The sequence below is a fragment of the Gigantopelta aegis genome, chromosome 6, assembly GCF_016097555.1.
Source record: "Gigantopelta aegis isolate Gae_Host chromosome 6, Gae_host_genome, whole genome shotgun sequence".
NCBI classification, from domain to species: Eukaryota; Metazoa; Mollusca; class Gastropoda; order Neomphalida; family Peltospiridae; genus Gigantopelta; species Gigantopelta aegis.
The window spans coordinates 54,505,699-54,524,425 of record NC_054704.1 but is presented as its reverse complement, the minus strand read 5'-3'; the positions used below and the strand labels follow the sequence as shown (position 1 = coordinate 54,524,425).

General features: G+C 35.8%; 1 protein-coding gene across 1 annotated transcript; it reads left to right on the top strand.

Annotated features, from left to right (window-relative positions):
- Positions 1-138: 138 nt before the first annotated feature.
- On the top strand, positions 139-12,282 carry LOC121374940 (protein unc-50 homolog). Its single transcript, XM_041502084.1, has 8 exons — positions 139-277; positions 2,231-2,489; positions 2,997-3,022; positions 3,617-3,682; positions 4,362-4,482; positions 5,696-5,835; positions 7,022-7,123; positions 7,527-12,282. The coding sequence occupies exons 2-8, from the start codon at positions 2,254-2,256 to the stop codon at positions 7,673-7,675; spliced, it is 840 nt and encodes a 279-aa protein (XP_041358018.1). The 5' UTR covers positions 139-277; positions 2,231-2,253; the 3' UTR covers positions 7,676-12,282.
- Positions 12,283-18,727: the final 6,445 nt, after the last annotated feature.

Here is an 18,727-nt window from a genome sequence, read left to right as displayed (position 1 = left end):
ACGCAATTTTGATGGTCGTTCAATCCTCAGTTGCCGAGGCTAAAATTTATATTCACGGCTGCCGTGAATATAGCCACTTCAGTCACCGGAACTGCATAAGTAACATGCGCATGAAAATATTGACGTTGTCAACTTCCTGCTGTGTTGGTAACTTTGACTTGGACCGAATAAAGATTTAATATTTTGCGTGGATGTCATAATGACGAATTACAGGATAATTCAGCACTAACTGATACACTACTAGAAAAGAGCTGTATGTAAAAACAATCGACCAAAAGTACGAATTATTTTCATTTGTCACTATTAAAATAAAAAATATTCACTGGCCTCCTTGATCATCACGCATGATCATGACTGATCCATAAATGCATAAATATTGGGCAATAATTGATAGTTATCAGTGAAAAATATCCCGGTCCCCCTCCACTAACCCTCCCCCTAAACCTAACCCCTAACCATAACTAAAAATAATAAAGGAATGGGGGGGGGGGGGGGGGGACCGGGCGGATATTATACCTAGGGTTAGTCTTTAGTAGTGCTGCAACGATAAACCGGTGTACCGGTATACCGCGATAATTGATCAGCTCGATATGAACCGCGGTACAGTTTTGTGTATCGCGATTTTTATACGCAATTTTTTTTCCTTGTATCTTATTTGTCTTGAAATAGGCAAACAAACAAACAAACAAAAAACACATCATTTTATTATTGGTGATGACAGGAAATGTAACAATCACGTCAAGAGTAGTCTGCTTACTTGTTGGCATACGAAGTGATAGGTCGGTTATACTTAGTTTTAACTTTTAAACAAAACATGTTTAACGATAATTACAAATAAATGTTTTGTTACTTACACATTATCATTCATTGTTCATTTACGTTGGAATACGACTACGGCTATCATCTTCAAAGAAATAAACCAACAAATGAGAATCACACTTCGCTGTTTTTCACTGAACTCGGAATACTTCGACCGATCGTTCAAAATACCTCGGCTCTGTTTCGGTCGATCTGCTGAAACATTGCGACTCAATACGTACATTTCCGTGTCAAGCGAGCAGCAACGGAAAAGTCCGATAGTAAGGATTTCCGAATGTGACAATTTATAAATAGTTTGGCACCGTCACACCAGTGTTCTAGTAGACTAGTATTGTGTTAAAAAATAAAAATATGACCTAAAACATTTAGCCTGACAACTGAAACTAATAAAGATCATTAAAACGTTATGCCTTCTGTTTTCATTAAAGAAAACCCAACCCCATAAATATTAAATTTAAATAATATCAACTGTATTGCAATACATATTGCAATACAGTTTCTTATATCGCAATATATCGCAATACGGTGTTGACCGTATCGTTGCACCCCTAGTTCTTAGTCTAGAGCCTTGATATAGAGGGGTACGGATCGAACTCTTTCCCTTCCTTGTTAACCGTACCAATTTTTTATATATACCATCAATGTCCCAAATTGTGTTCATCAAACGACAAAAACATGAATACAATATTTACGGAAATATTATTCTACATTTTTCAGCAAAACAAAATAGATTGCAATCAGTTAACGTAAAAAAAAATCAACAATGTGGTTGTAAAACAAATCCATTCTAATGAACAAAACTAAAACACCCTCTGGTAAACAAGAAAGAGTGCGATGTTTATAACTGCGTTCAGGTGCATATGTTTGCAATTTTCCATTTCTAAAGCTACTACATGAAAAAAATATACGTTTCTTAACTATGCACAATTGACAAACACTTTTGTTTAATTTATTTTTTTAAAGGAAAAAATTAATTTGTCAAGCATTCTGATCCAGTCCGTCTTTTATCAACGCCCATCGCTAACACTTGTTGTCATTACTGATAGTGATACAATGTAAGAAGAAACCTCATATTTCTATCGGAAATCGTCTGACTGTGTCTCAGATAATGGTGTCTTTTATCATTTATACATGTACAGCTCATCACTATGCAAGTTTGATGTCTTTAGTTGCAGACTTATGGTTATAGTCATTAAAAAAAGATGCCTGTCAAATTGGATGCTTGTTTGTTTATTTGTTTGTTTTGTTTAATGACATCACTATTGGATGTGAAATTTCGGCCGTGGTGAAGAACCATCCAAACATCATTTTTAAGCCAGTCAGTAGCTGTAGAAGAAATCTGCACACTGTGCAGAGATCGAACAAATATTACCCAGTAATAAATATATATTTTTAACACATACATTTACAGATTATCTCCGACTGATCATCACAATGTCAAGTTACACCAAGACCTCCCCTCCAGTATCCCCTACAGGATCACCTCCACTGTCGCCCATTCCTGGTAACTATGGTAATGGTGTCACCAGCAGAGCCCATCAGTCAGATGCCAGATTAACTGCGACTGCCAAAAGACAGAAATATTTCCGAAGACTGTTAAAATTCAGACAAATGGACTTTGAATATGCCTTCTGGCAAATGATATATCTTTTTGTTTCACCCCAGAAAGTGTAAGTAGATGTTTAGCTTTATATCTAATTATACATTTTAAGAGTAACTAAAGTCACTCTTTTGAATATATATGTGAAATCATGTTGGGGTTTTTTTTCTTCAAAGTGTTCAAAAGCTGTCAATAAATGTAATTTCTTATTTAATAGGCCTACAGTAAATTGTATGCAGGATATATATGGGTGAAATTTTCTTTTAAGAGTTTTAAATGCTATTTTAGGCTTTATATCCAGGGCTTTAGATCACACTAATTTAGGCACAATGGAGACTTTTGTCTTGTCTTAGTGCAGAAACATTGTTTTAGTTCAGTACTGTCATTAACAACTGCCGTGGAGTTGTCAATATTCAGAAATGCATTTCAAGCTATTTTAATCTAATTAAACTTAACATTGAATGGTTTTGAGGTGAACTATTTTCAATTCAGCATGTTTGTAGTTAATTTGGGCATGGTTATTTCGAGCACAACATTTATCGCCTCGACTTTGCTTATTTTCATTTTACTTTTTCAGATACAGAAATTTTCAGTATAGAAAACGTAAGTATGAATTAGCCTTTTGTTCCATATGCTGGTATAACTAATACAAATGTTCAGCATTTTGTTTATGCTAATGTAGATCCTGAAACGTGTCTACCATACTCAGCTTGAATTCATTTGACCTTTTACTTCAAAAAATTTATGGGATTTTAGTGGTGAGGTTTGGGTGTGTGTGTGTATATTTCTCTTTCATAATTTTCCAAGAGACATTCCTGAGTTTGCTGCCATTGTTAATATATTTCCCACCAACACAGCATTTTAAACGACTGAATTACATACTAACTGCATTGTAGAATGTGTTTCTGACCATCCTAATGTTTGTACGGTCCGGGTAATTGCTCAATCTTCATTTTATTTCCTTATTATATATATATTTTTTCATATTTACAAAATCGTTGTGAGGTAAAATCCAATTTGGACAGTCAGAAACACCTTGTATATACAGACACTTATATTCTAAACACGAGAATGTATTTGATATATAATTTTGGTGTTAAAAGGCCTCTATTAGTTAGAAACATGTTACAGTGGCAACAAACTGAGGATAATCTCTTTAATACATATGTGCTTCAATTTACTTGTTTTTTATTTCAGATACCAAAGACCAGTGGGCACGAGATGATCCTGCTTTCCTGGTGCTTTTAAGTTTTTGGCTGCTTGGTAATAAAACTGCACAATTTTTAACTTGTAATATGTACTCCGAAATTCATTTCCATGTCTTGTATGCAAACATATTTTACCATATTACGGATGATAAAAATTGCTTCCATTGACATTGTGGTAATTTTTTGTAGCCTTTTTAAAATTTTAATTTCATTATTATATTGTTATACTTATTTCTGTTGCCTTTACTAATGAGATACTTTTTTTTTAATTTAAGTTTTTTTTACTCTAGTCTGTTTAAGTAACATTGAAAAAAAATACTGTTACATAATATAACTCCTAGTATGAGATTTACAAATACATTACTGATATCATCGATTTAGTTAATTATCATTTCAATATGCATTCACTAAATTTATATATTTTTAACATGTGAAGGGTATACAGAAATAAACCTATGATGTCCAAACAGATAGTCAGTATTATAACGGTTGTGTATTTCCACATCACAATGACATACTAAATGAAAAACCTATAATTATGGCAGGCCATTAAAAGTAGGGTGTAAATTATGCTTTCTTAGGCATAAATATTCCCCAATTGCAGAGTTGTAAATATTAAAATAAAAAAATCACCTTACTAAAAATGTGACCTCACAGGTTATTCTCGTGGGCCCTTCATGTTTTATTGATTATTGACTTATGTAATTGGTTGGAGTTTTTTTCTTCTTCCTCAGTCTCATCTGTTGGATTTGCTGTTGTCCTGAAGCTTAGTTTTCTCGGGTTCATCAAGTTTATTTTGTGGGTTGTTTTTGTTGACTGTATTGGTGTTGGAATCTGCATTGCCACTTTGTTCTGGTAAGTGCACTAGTAAAGCGAAGCATCTGTGTTATATAACACTAATTTCATTTCAACTTATTTTCATGCTTATATTCAATTAAGGTTCAAGCACCCTGTCATGGACATACACCTCAGGTATCTGGGCTGTCTATCCAGGACAGTGTGTTAGTTGATAGTGGTTAGTGAGAGAGAAGAGGGTGCAATGGCCTTACACCTACCCACTGAGTCGGTAAAACTCACTCTGGGGTGGGAGCCAGTACTGGGAAGGAAGGAAGTGTTTTATTTAACAACGCACTCAACACATTTTATTTACAGTTATATGGCGTCAGACATATGGTTAAGGACCACACAGATATTGAAGGAGGAATCCCGCTGTTGCCACTTCATGGGCTACTCTTTTTCGATTGGCAACAAGGGATCTTTTATATGTACCATCCCATAGAGAGGATAGCACATACCATGGCCTTTGATGTACCAGTCGGGGTGCACTGGCTGGAGCAAGAAATAGCCTAATGGGCCCACTGACGGGGATCGATCCCAAACCGACCGCGCATCAAGCGAGTGCTTTACCACTGGTCTACGTCTCGCCCCCCCCTTGTACTGAGATGCGAACCTGTACCTACCAGTCTTATGTCCATGACCACGACACCACCGAGGCCGGTTATAACACTAATAAAATATCAAGCTTCATAATAGCAAAGGAATGGCATGTTTAACCATTAAGTCGCCCATGTAGAAATGGTGGAGAAAATCCAAACTCATTTCATCAGTGAATGATTGGTTAAATATTTTGTGGAACAGACAAGATCAATAGACTTTAAAATTAATGTGCTTTTCTGTAAATATATGATTTTGTGCTGGTTCTGTTGTGCTGGGGTGTCGTTAAACATTCATTTACATAGTTTTCTTCAAACATTTGGCATGGTCGGAGGTTGCAGTGTTGAAAATAGTTATTGAGCCTCATGTTTTAGTTTGATGAAAAGATGAAACCATTTTATAAATGTTTTTGCAATATTTTGAGCACTAATATGAAAAATGAAAAGTTTTAGTTTTAATATATAGAATGTGGATTTACTTGTAACTTTGTTTATGTTATTTCATTCCACATGAAATTAAAACAATTTAAAACAAGAATTTATATTGACATAATATTTTTGGTTTTAATAAACGTTGTTGATTAACACATAAGTATGCTACTTTCATTTCAGTCTGTTGTACTTATTTATTACAGGTTTATAACAAACCGATACATGATAACATCACCACCACGAGGCCAGGATGTCGAGTGGGGTTATGCCTTTGATGTTCACCTGAATGCCTTTTTTCCTCTTCTCATGATTCTGCACCTCTTCCAGCTGTTCTTTCTGACACGTAAGACTGCAGTGGTTGTCTTAAGACCCGCATACATGTCCAAATAATTGGATCAAAACTTATTTTATTTGTTTTGAACTTCATGTGACTTCTATTGTAATAGGGGGAAATTGTCATTGGTTTGAGGCCAGGGTAAGTATTCATGAAAAGAGAAAACAACCAAGTTTTCTGCAGAGATTTTTTATATGTCTAATGTAATGGTATTAATGGAAATCAGACTGCTTTTCTGGCTGTTGTCTGTTGTACTTAATTTTCTAAAGACCAATCTGTGTGTGTGATTATCATTATGCAATTTATCACACCGAATTCTCGTATGTGGTTTGTCAGCCCTTCAAAAATCGGAACAAAGACTTGTAGTAGCGACTCAAATCATATCATATGTGAAAATGTTACATAATAAGATTCTGTGACATCAAACAAACCTTGCCAGTTAACAATTATTGACCACCTTTTGGACATGGTCTTATGGACCCATGAAAACCAGACATTGCGACATGTTTGTAAGCTATAAAAAAAAACACCAGTGAAGTTACAAAACTCTTGATGGTTGAAGTTTAATATGTTTTGATTGGCTGAGAGCTTATGATTTATCGTGAGAATAAGACATGTTCTAATCCTTCGATCATATGTGACAAATTGCATAACTACTTACATTAAAAATTTGAAAAAATTAGATTCTGATGGAATTGTGGCTGTTTTAAATGTGTAGTGGACAATGAGAACAAACATGAATTTGTATGTATCATCTGTTAAATAGACGCATGTCCTTGTCTCTAGGGTCAAACTACTTCTGATTCTTTTTATTTTACATTATGTTTACAAACTCAAGTGCGAGTGCTGTTTAAAATTTATGAAACAAGTTGACCAAAAATATGTTTTCAAACAAAGTGTAATATATTGAGTGTAACACACACACACATACACACACACTCACGTGCACACATGGTATTTATTATCACAATGTGATGTTGTCTTGAGTTTTATTCAGTGACCCACAAAGGTTTTAAAATCATATAGGATCATGAAACTGACAATCATGTTTCGGACTCCACATACATGTAGACCACTTTAATTTGTACCTATATATGTGAAATCAGCATATAACCCATGTTGTGTCCAGTATTTACAACTCATTTTATTTTGAATCATGGATAAACAATGATACATGTATTTACATTATTTGCAGATTTTATTAATCAGGACCACTTTCTGTCTCGCCTGTTTGGAAATACGCTGTGGCTTATAGCAATAGGATACTACATTTATATTACCTTTCTGGGCTACAGTGGTAAGTCTGTTTGAAATAGTATTCATGTATGAGCTGTCACCAGACTTTCATTTGAATGTTACAACTATATAATTATCCATATCCTTCTGTCATTCGCTAGACACTAATAGTTGAAGGAAGTAGCCTTTATGGTTGCAAGTTTCTTCCTTCATTCTTTAGTCTAGTAGTGTCAAGTTGATTACAGCAATGGGTAGCCTGTGTACTGGCAGATTTCTTCCCTTATTCTCTAAACATTTGCAAGAATTGGTTACACTGAAACGTCAGTTAAAAGTATAATCTACATTTTGTCAGTAAAAATCAACATCTTCACATTTGACACCTAATTACTGTTGATGTGCTGACTCTCATTAACATTCTTTTATTGTCATCAAGACCTACAACTTTTGTTTTTGGTTTTTTTCAGCCCTTCCTTTTCTGAAGAACACGAGAACTCTTTTGTTCCCAATGACCGGACTACTCTTAGTGTACGTGTTATCACTTGCCCTTGCTTGGAACTTCAGCCACGCCCAGTGCAAATTTTACCACTTCAGAGTGCGGACAGATGGAGGTTAAAATTCCAACCAGGCATATTTATTTTCTTAATGGAATTGGCAAATTTCATTTTTGTTTATACTAGTTTAATACCAAACACTAAAAGTGAAGAAACCATAAACCTGATAGTATGGTACTGTAAATAATAAAATCACCAAATTTATGTTAATGGTGGTTTTTAATTACCTGTTGCAAATGTTTATGTTTTCATAGAGAATAATGAAACTGTCAGATATTCTTGCTTGGCAAAACCATCGGGAAGTGATGTCACAGGAGAAATACATGACTTATTTCTCCTGCTGTAATATTTTAGAATTTTGGGGGTGTCGCTGTTCACAAAGTACCATTTGTGCTGAACCTGAAAATATTAAAAAGATCTTGTGTTATACTGGAGTTTTAGCATTCTAGACTGCATCGTAAGAGAAAACTGTGATGTATTTATTTATTTTGAATATGGTGGTGATGCTGAACAGTGTGGGTGCAAAACCAGTGAACAGGTGACCTCTGTGTAAACTCTTGAAATGTATTAATGATGAAGTTTGTGACAGATAAAAGTAATATAGTTCAATGCTGCTGTTTAGTAGCAAATGACATGAAAAACTTCATCATTTCTCCAAGAATTCCAGGATTTTAGTGCATCCTAAAAATCGTTCCTGTACTTTGCTGAAAGACTTAAATGACTTCAACTTTATAAAAGCCAGCAGATTTTTTCAGGTGTCTGAAGTGAGTACAACTAGAAGGAGAATCATGTTGTGCATCAAGAACATGCTGATAAATATGCCTTTTGTACAGATGATGGCTTTAGACCAATATTAGATAAATAATGTCTTAATTAAAAAAAAAAAAGTTTTTTTGCTTAACCTAACTAAAAATCTTCTTAACCCTTAATAGTTCCATCTCGGATATATTTCCAATTTTGTACTGTTCTGAGTATATATGTATATGTATATATTTTAAAATATGTAATTTTACGTGGCCACGAGTATTCATCAAGATGGTTATTGATCTATAGACAGCAATCAGTGTGGTTAGAGGCCTTTTGTTGATGCACAAATATTAAGTGCTCTTTGCCACAGAGATGTAGTATTTTGGTTATACCCCATTGATGTGCAGATTAAGGGCAGTGAGGATACTGCTTTGCCGGATCAAAAAATCAGGTTACTTAGCTTATCACACATGTATATTTAATGTAAACCCTTGATACTGTAATGGATTTTGGGTGCTGCTTGACAAATGTGTAAACAAAGCTGTTAATGGAATGTTTTACAATAATTGTTTAAACTCCTACATAATAAGTGTTTATTTTGTCTTTTAGAGCTGGATGGTATTGAAATTTCAGGTCCTGTATATATATCGGGGTTTTTTTATAGTTAATTTACCTCAGGATCGGTACGGTATTTGGTATTGACACTGATATCGAGCGGTATTTTCGGTATACTCGGCTTTAAGTGCATGCCTGAGTTAAGGCTCACCTGTGAATTTCATCTAGATAAAATTAATTTCCATACACAAGGCTCTCGTCTGATTTATACCCAGCCAATTTTGTGTTTGTCAGGTATATTGTTAGTGTTTTACTAAATAGCTGGAAACATTTCGCAAACCGAAATGTTGGTATTTTGAAATTGCTCGGCATGGTAAATCAATATTGACATGATACAAATGCCAAAAAATAAATTTGATACAGATTTGATCAGGAAATCTGCAGTCAAATTGAAGGTTCAGTTAGCCAAACTAAATTTCAAACAATTAAGGCTCTTTAAATAAATGTATTTACTTAATGTTCAAATTAGATTTTTGCAACTTTAATTTGCATTTGTTGAACATCTTAAACCCTGAATATATGTATATTTAGAAGAGGTTTTTGTGAATAATATAACATGACAATTTATTATATCATTTGTCAGCATGAATATAAATTTCTCATTAATGTACCAAAATGTTGATGCCTGCCAAGAAAAAACAATAGTTGTATAAAGGCTGCAACAAATTATTTATTTATTACTTGATGTTTTTAGTATTACATACATAGTTTATTGATTTGTAACATTAACAACTGCCCAGCACCCACATAATATATTTAAATATGTGTCCACTGCCACAGTGGATAATTGATTTTATTTTGTTTATAAATAAATAACAATGTGTGACGATGGCTTAGTCAATTATATGGCTATATATTGCATGATAAAATTAGTTTCACATTTGCAATTGAAATAAATCTCGATAATCATATCATTTCCAAGATGGATTCAGAGTGACAATTTTGAGGGGGGAACCATCTGTTGTGGTTACCCAATACCATATTTTTAGATGCCATTTAAATATCAAACCTGTATTGAGCAATCACTTGTGTAAGAGGTCACTTTAATATTCTCCTAAATCATCCGATATTGACATGTCATTATGTCAGGTCAGTCTGGCATCTGGCATGTGTTTTTAACTTTAAGCATCAAAGAAGTGGCAAGTATTGAAACAGTTTTGAAACTGTTTCAGCAGATCCTTTTTTTTCCCCCCTTTCTTTAAAAAAAGAAAGAAATTTTATTCAAAAGGATCCATGCATAAAACAGAAAGCTCCAAATTTGATCACTATGTTATTTTTTCTCCATGTTGTTTTCATTACTCTTTATTATAATTTTCTACTGAAAGCACCCCATTAACATTTCACTAATCATTTCTGTAGTGAACTACTAACATGTTCATCGGTATCATCATTGTTTTTATTGATCTGACTACCTTTATGTTAAGGGGAGACATGTAGTCCAGTGGTAAAGTGCTAGCCGACAGTGGGCCCATTGGGCTATTTTTTGTTCCAACCAGTGCACCATGAATGGTATATCAAAGGATGTGGTATGTGCTATCCTGTCTGTGGCATGGTGTATATAAAAGATCCCTTGCTAGTAATGGAAATACAAAATATAGCAAGTTTCCTCTGAAAGACTATGCGTCAAAATTATTGGATCTTTGACATCTAATAATCGATAATTTATAAATCAATGTGCTTTAGTGGTGTTGTTAAGCAAAACAAACTCAACTTTTAACCTTAATGTTAAAGATGTATACTTTCTATTTGATGCAAAAAAAAAAAAAAAAAAAATTGGTAGGGGAGGTGGAGGGTCTTTTTTCATGGCCAGTTCTGATCGGCAGAACATTTATCCACATTATGTATTAAACTTCCAAAGTTTATAGGTACACATCTATTTTATAACAAAATATCAGTTATTACATGAAATTATTTTGACAAATTTAAATATAACTTGCCAGTTGTTTTTAAAATTTGCAATTTGCCAATTTGGTGAGTGCCAGAGCTAGCCAGGCTTTAGTAATGGGTTTCTATTTTTAACCCATTGGGTATCTCTAATTATTATTTTTTGTTGTTCGTTTGTTTGTTTGTTTGTTTGTTTGTTATGTTTTTAACAGTCCAAACAGATAAAATTGTATAGTCTGTATTATACTGGATTGGGATCAACAAACTCCCTAAAGGAAAAAAAAAAATCATTGTAAAGAGTATTGTAGATATCAGCAACATTTTATACAATTTGATATACCAGTCTTTGAACGAAAAATAGTTAATACAAGCAGCCAATGGCAGTGCCCCAGAACGTTTAAAAGTACAAAAATGATTTCCCATTCATTCTAATCTCTCATTGCTTTTCACAACCTTTCCCTAGAAGTATGTTCCAACATGAATATCCACAGTTAAAGTGACAGACCCTAGTTTTAAAACACCACGATGTATGTTTCACTATCAAAGCCATTTTTGATCATTTATATTAGAAGTACTGTCATTTTATTATTTAGAATATTAATTTTCATACACCAGAAGTGGTTCTGGGCATCCAGGTTTTGGTAATACCCCCAAATGCATTTTTCATAATTCTAAAAACACACGTTCGTCTCAGAAATAATGGTTATCGAGACAAGCTCTAGGTATTTTTAGATGGTATTTCCCTATTTAAATATCATAGACTTTAGCTTCACTTTGTTATAATATTATCCAAGTATGTTGCAGGTTTGTACATTAACTAAATTTATTATCCATTTTTAAGGGGTTGAAATTAGGGTCTGCACCTTTAATAACAAGTCCTGTTGGTAAATTGTTCTCTTATTTTACATGTTGGTGTTCCGTGATTATTTTATTATTCTATACAAGTGTTTCGTAACCTGTTTGTCAGGTAGCACACTAAACTGTTAACTTAAAAACTGTTAACTGTTAACTATCCGTGGTATAGTTAAATATTCATAATTATAAATAATAATTATAATTTACTCTTATTTCGTTTTATTATTATTTTTAAAAATTATTTTTGTAAAGTTTAATATCAGCTTCACACTACACTGGTTCACAAATACTTTGGGAACATGTGGGTTTTTATAATTATGTTTTATAACCACTTAACAATCTATATTCATGTATTACTCTGTTTATTAATATTAAATGTTAATACTAAATAGTTGCAAAATTACGTTTGTATCAATATGTTTGTTGTATTGTAAAATGTACATAGTTTGGGCAATGCTATAAAAACAGAGAGAGAGAGGGAAATCTCTTAATTTTGTAACGCATACATGTATGTTATTTTCACAGTTTATGTGTATATATATTAAAGACAAATGAACCAAAGGGACAATATGTTTTTTTCACTGTTGTTTATTTACAAAGCCAGGATTTGTAAAGACATTGTTATCAGAGAGATAATATGGAAGTCATATGAATGTTTCAAAATGAAGCCGCCTACTCTGCCAGCGTCAGGGGTAGCCTACTACCCGGTAGGAAGCTTTATTAATTATCCCCTCGCGATGGAAATATGGCATATTGCCCATACACATGAATACGATAACGTTACTGCTCTAGCGACATTATTTCTCGTCCGATTTTTATGAAACTTCATATTCTTCATTGAATGTCAAGGTCACTGTTATTAAAATAGAAATACGACATCACTGCTCTTAACAGTAGTAGATGCGTCTGTTGAGCTACATATATGCAAATGAGCTAGGTCACATGACCGCTTCTGATTGGCTGAACTCGAGCGCGGAAGACCTTTTTCCTTTGACTTTTTTTTTCCTTTGACTGTTTCTCTGACTTTTTTTTTCTTTTGACTTTCATTTCCATGACTTTCTTCCCTTGACTTTTTTCCTTTGACTTTTTTCCTACGATAGAGGTAGCGTGGGTACGCTAATATAATGGTTTTGGCAGCTGTCATAGGAAAATTCCAACAGGGCGTTGACCTCTAAGCGTAGCGTCAGTGTAAACAACATGGATTTTGCAGCTGTCGGGGTGAGCATTGGAAAGGGCATAAGAACAAACTGCCAGTTTCAGCCAGTTCTATAAACGTGTTCAGATATGTTCGCGTGCTGACCTCGAGTTAGCGTGGGTACGTCATTCGGAGAGTATAAAAAAACCCAGAGAACGATCGGCATTCCCGTATATATACACAATTGGAAACGAATCTGTCATGGGTTGTCCTGCCACGATCTGAACAGATCAGGGGCCCGTTCCACGAACCGATCTTAGCACTAAGATCACCTTAGTGCATACGGTAGCTATGCACTTATGGTGATCTTAGGGCTACGATCGCTTTGTAGAATGGGGCCCAGGCCCTTTTAATGGCCACTTCCGGGGTAACCTAGGGAGACACACAACAACGGCCATCAATAGGCTAGCTTCCAATAACGAGATACTGTCGGCATACTAAATTCTAAATTATATGTAGCTCCCCAAATATATATTTCGGCGAACCGCTTAAAAAACGCGCCCAATTTCCTTTATAAAACTGCGCCACCTTCCTCTTGATTTAATCCTACGGGACATTCAAAATTCCACAGCATCAAAACTGCTGCTGGGGCTCCCTTGCACCTGCCAGCGCGGGCGGTCCCCTCTACCACCCACCCAATCTTTTTCCTGTCCTGCACGGAGGGGCCGGCCAAGGCCGGCACATACGCCGATGACAGGCATGCGCTACAACAGATTCCTCTGAATGTGTACGTAAAACCCTATGACCTAACCTGATCTAACGATTGGCATTCGCTCAGCAAAGTTGGCAAATAAAGACCCATGCCATTTTATTTCCAAGTTGATTCTAGCATTGGACTTTGTGCATTTTCACCCAGTGCACTACGACTGGTATATCTACGACCGTGCTATCCTGGGATAGTGCATATAAAAGATCCCTCGCTACTAGTCGAAAAGAGTAGCCCATGAAGTGGCGACAGCGGGTTTCCTCTCCCAATATCTGTGTGGTCCTTAACCATATGTCCGACGCCATAAAAAGTGTTGAGTGCGTCGTTAAATAAGACCTTTCCTTCCTTCCTTCCTAGTGCATTTTTTTACTGAAGTATTCAGGAAGGTTATTTTCAACAGGACTTCACGTCCCCCTCCACTATATATATGATTTTAGGCAGCAGACAATAAAAAGTGTACATACGAATAGATCGGACTTTTAAAAATGTGGCTTTTAGTAATACTAATGATACGGTAGACTCAACTATTTTATTAACATTGAGATCCTGAAAAAGGTTTATGTTTACCAAGTGTATAGTCTATTATTTTAACAATTTTAATGAAATATGTTTTTGTTAGTAAAACTGATAAACTACTAAATAAAAACTATACATAGTATATGGTCTGTGTAGACAGTACAATTGGTGTGCATTATGGCACAACATTTTCAATAAAAACGGTATTTAAGTAAAATAAACATAAAGAACACTAATGTATTGTAGAAGCTTCTACGATTGGCTTATTTAAAAAAGAAAAAAAAGAAAGCTCGAGCGCGTTTGCCGTAATTATATCAACGTCTGTGAAAAATTGAGAGCCGATAAGCATACGATGAGTAGGCCTACTTCATGCGATGTCAATGCAATCGGAGACGAATTCCACTATTTATTCTTATGTAAAAAAATTTGACTTCTCGGAAACAGTATTTACATCCTTTTATTAATTCTAACTTATTTTCGTGCTTATATCTTATTGAAGTTCAAGTACGCTGCCCTGCACACACACACACCTCAGCTATTCGGGCTGTCTCTTACACCTATCCAATGAGTCGTTAAAACTCGCTCTGGGTGGGAACCGATACTAGGCTGCGAACCCTGCACCTACCAGCCTTATGTCCGATGGCGTAACCACGAAACTACCATATTATTAAAAACGGCCCCGTAATTTTTTTTTAGCAAAACTTATAAATATTATCACTAGGGTTTTTAAACGACCATGGCTTCTGTAATTGTAAATATATATACTGAACAAAATAAGAAACTTTCGCTAACTTTGCTTGAACATAACTTGATGAAAACAAACTGGGGGAATAATTGTTATATATGCGTTTAAAGAGTGTTCTATGATGCATCATTTGGTGCAAAAATCATGGCCATAGGTTAACAGAAACTGGGAGAAATGTTGACCAAGTGTGGTAGGTGTTAAAAATAAAAACACCCACTTAATAACGGGTATGACCACCTCTTGAATTGAGCACTGCAGTGCATCACAGGCGCATAGAATTGACTAAAGTGTTGATTTCTGCCTGTGGAATATTGTTCCATTCCTGAATGAGCGCTTGACGAAGTTCGTTGACGTTAGCGGGTGTGTTGGGACGACGCCTCAATCGTCTGTACATACTATCCCAGACATGCTCGATGGCGTTGGGATCAGGACTTTTAGCGAGCCAGTCATCAATGAATTCTATGTTATTTGTCCTAAGAAAATTTACAGTGTCTCTAGCTGTATGAGAGGTGGCATTATCATGCTGAAAAATCGAGATGTTGGCGTTGTTATGGAACAGAGGAATGACGTGATGAGCGAGAATGTCATCGCGGTAACGTTGAGCATTTAAATTGCCATCAATGACGACTAGTGGTGAACGATAACCATGGGCAATGGCTGCCCAGACCATGACAGAACCCCCACCCCCGAAACGATCTCGTTCAAGAACACAACAGTCAGCATAGTGTTCATTTCTCCTACGGTAGACGCGCACCCTGGCATCACCACGTTGTAAAGAAAATCTGGATTCATCGGAAAAAAGAACGGTATTCCAGCGTCGCCGTATCCAACGAGTGTGTACACGTGCCCAATTAAGACGATTTAGACGATGACGTTGCGTTAAAACGCATCCGACGTAAGGACGTCGTGCATGTAAACCGTTCTCCCGCAGACGATTACGAACAGTTTGCCCACTGATTCGGTTATTATGAAGCCCAGGTGTGTTAGCAGCAGTAGCATTGGCAGTTTGGAATCGATTGCGCAAATGCGTGTTCATGATATAGCGGTCTTGACCACGTGTTGTAACACGCGGACGTCCACGACGTGGCAAGTCATCGGTGCTTCCTGTTGTTCGAAATCTTACGCGAAGATTTCGTATCGCTCGACTAGAACTCCCAACTTGCCTTGCAACGTCTTCTGTCGATCAAGCATGCCAATCGCCCATTCGCGTAAATTATTGGGTATTCGTGGAATACTAAACATTCTACAATGTAAAAAACGTTATTTTTTTTACAAATTTGGAAGCGTTTTCGTTCACTTGACAACAATGTCAGTAAGACAAGTAAAACAAATTGACCGAATACTACACGGGACATGTCGAACCATGCATGCACGTGCAAATTGAATTTCACGTTGTCGACGATTAACAGTGCAAAAATAATCGATAAAATTCATGAATCCTGATAATACAGCTCAAGGCTAACACTACGTATATAATTTCATTACACAATGAATTCTTTAACACAAGAAATACTATATGTACAAATCGGAAGTTTCTTTTTTTGTTCAGTATATATACATATTAACATGTACGTGCAAACGTTCTTAGAGCGAATAACGGGCGGGATTTAGCTCAGTCGGCTGAGCTCTCGCCTGAGGTGCTTGCGTCGCACGATCGAACCACCTCGGTGGATCCATTCAACTGATTGGATTTGTTCTCGTTCTAACCAGTGCACCACAACTGGTCAAATGCCGTGGTATGTGCTTTCCTGTCTGTGGGAAAGTGCATATAACAGATCCCTTGAGTTTCCTCTGATGACCACGAGTCGGAATTACCAAATGTTTGACGTCCAATAGCCAATGATTAATTAATCAATGTGCTCTAGTGGTGTCGTTAAACAAAACAAACTTGAACTTTAGAGCGAATAAGATCGAAAAGGGAAGCAACTCTTAATAAACCTCAGAAGACCGGCAACACCCTACATGCAATGGCGTTCTGTTCTAGGTTCAAGAATTAACCCTATTTTTACACCATAATTATGGGAGTTTGACCCCATTTCAACATTATATAACATAACAGTTAAATTATTAGGCAAGACGTCTTGAACTGAGCTCCGGGTAAATATGGAAAATATGACAGCATACCAAGTTTTAATTGTAAATACGAGCAGATTTAAACACTGACTTTTATTGTTCTCCTGGTCGCGTTTAATTAGTAATGTCTGGACAGGTAAAGAGGAAGAAAATCTAAACATTTTAAAACTGGCCACACCCCACCAGTGAAAGGTACGTCCAAGATGGCCGTCGCCGCACCAACGTCCATTCCAGCCTCGGACATTCAGGTATTTGAAATTATTGCACAAGCTCATGACTCTTTGTATTCTGCTACACCGGAATCGTCTATGAGTGAATATTATTCGATAAGTCACTCACAAACTTAACAAAAAGACAACGCTATACTCTACTGCATGCAACTCACATTGTGGACATTAAGTGTAAACAAACCAAGCAGCATGTGTTGCACGAACATGCAGTGTATTACCCGATGGAAATATACACGCACAACACACTCCACAGCCAGTGAGTCACCGTTGCATGTTACAGGTGAATATAAACAAAACGTAACGACTGTCACTACGTCTGTCACTGATGGCAAACCACGCATTATCATCGCCCGATTTAATCGCTTCAGCGATTACGATCGCGTATTTAAAGCAGTACCAGTGAAGCTCCGAAACAAACCTCAGTTCCCTGTACATCAGCAATATCGCTATGAAATAACCGAGAGGCAGTCCAGGTTAATTCCCAAGTATAAAGAACTGAAACAATGGGGCGTCAGGGCAAAGCTGATTATGGTGAATGCTCAACAGCATACAAATGACGCGACTCGTTCACCCCCCCCCCCCCCCCCCCCCCCAAAACATCGCCAGTAAATAGGACAACACATCAGTCACTACAGAGGGTGGAGGGTGCACCACCACTAAAACTTTGAATATCACTTTTCTCAATGTTTGTGGTATAAAATCTAAATGATTAAATCCTAATTTCCATGTCTTAATACAGAATTATGATATTTTAGTTTTTACGGAGACAAAGTTGGACAGATATGATGAATTGCAATTACCTAACAGTTATGAACAGTTAAGAAATCAGGTGGAATCATTGTTATTTACAAAAAGGTTAATTTTTTCAATTCTGAATCAGAATTATTATGTTCTATGGTTTGAGATTGTGAATACTTTGCCAGTTATGAATGATAAAATATTATTTGGATGTGTTTATATTCCGTCAGAAAATACAAGGTATTCTTCTGATAATGCTTTTTATGAATTAAAAGATGAAATGATTACATTTTTTTAGTGATACTGACAATATTTTTCTTCTTGGTGATTTAATTCCAGAACGTCTACAATGCTTGACTTTGTTATGACTGATGAACACTTAAAAGGAATGTTAGAAGCAGTTAGCGATTAGTTACTTTTGGAAAATATGTTTTTATTTCAAAAACTTGTTGATTTAAATATGCCTTTAGAAAGAACCAGTGAGGATAGTACAAGACACAATAACTATGGTGTAAAACTGATAGAAATGTGTAAACGTTGTGCCTTGTTTATTGCTAATGGCCGGTTATTTAAAGATCAAAATGTTGGTTGCGTAAAGAGGCTAGTCTAGTTGATAATCTAATACTTGCGCCAGATGCCTTTAAATTACTTACTGAATTTGAAATCCTTAATTTTAACCCCATGTTCTCCGATATATACAGGCAGTTACATTTTGTAATAAGTTCCAATGACTATGCCCAACTTCATACAGATAACTCTGGCATACACCTTAATCATATACGATGGGGTGAAAATAAAGCAGACGAATTT

Bases quoted from the DNA above. Each gene is read 5' to 3' on its own strand.
- LOC121374940 (XM_041502084.1), top strand. From the start codon at position 2,254: ATGTCAAGTTACACCAAGACCTCCCCTCCAGTATCCCCTACAGGATCA. The intron at 2,490-2,996 runs GTAAGTAGATGT...TTACTTTTTCAG, and splicing joins TTTGTTTCACCCCAGAAAGT to ATACAGAAATTTTCAGTATA. The intron at 5,836-7,021 runs GTAAGACTGCAG...CATTATTTGCAG, and splicing joins CCAGCTGTTCTTTCTGACAC to ATTTTATTAATCAGGACCAC.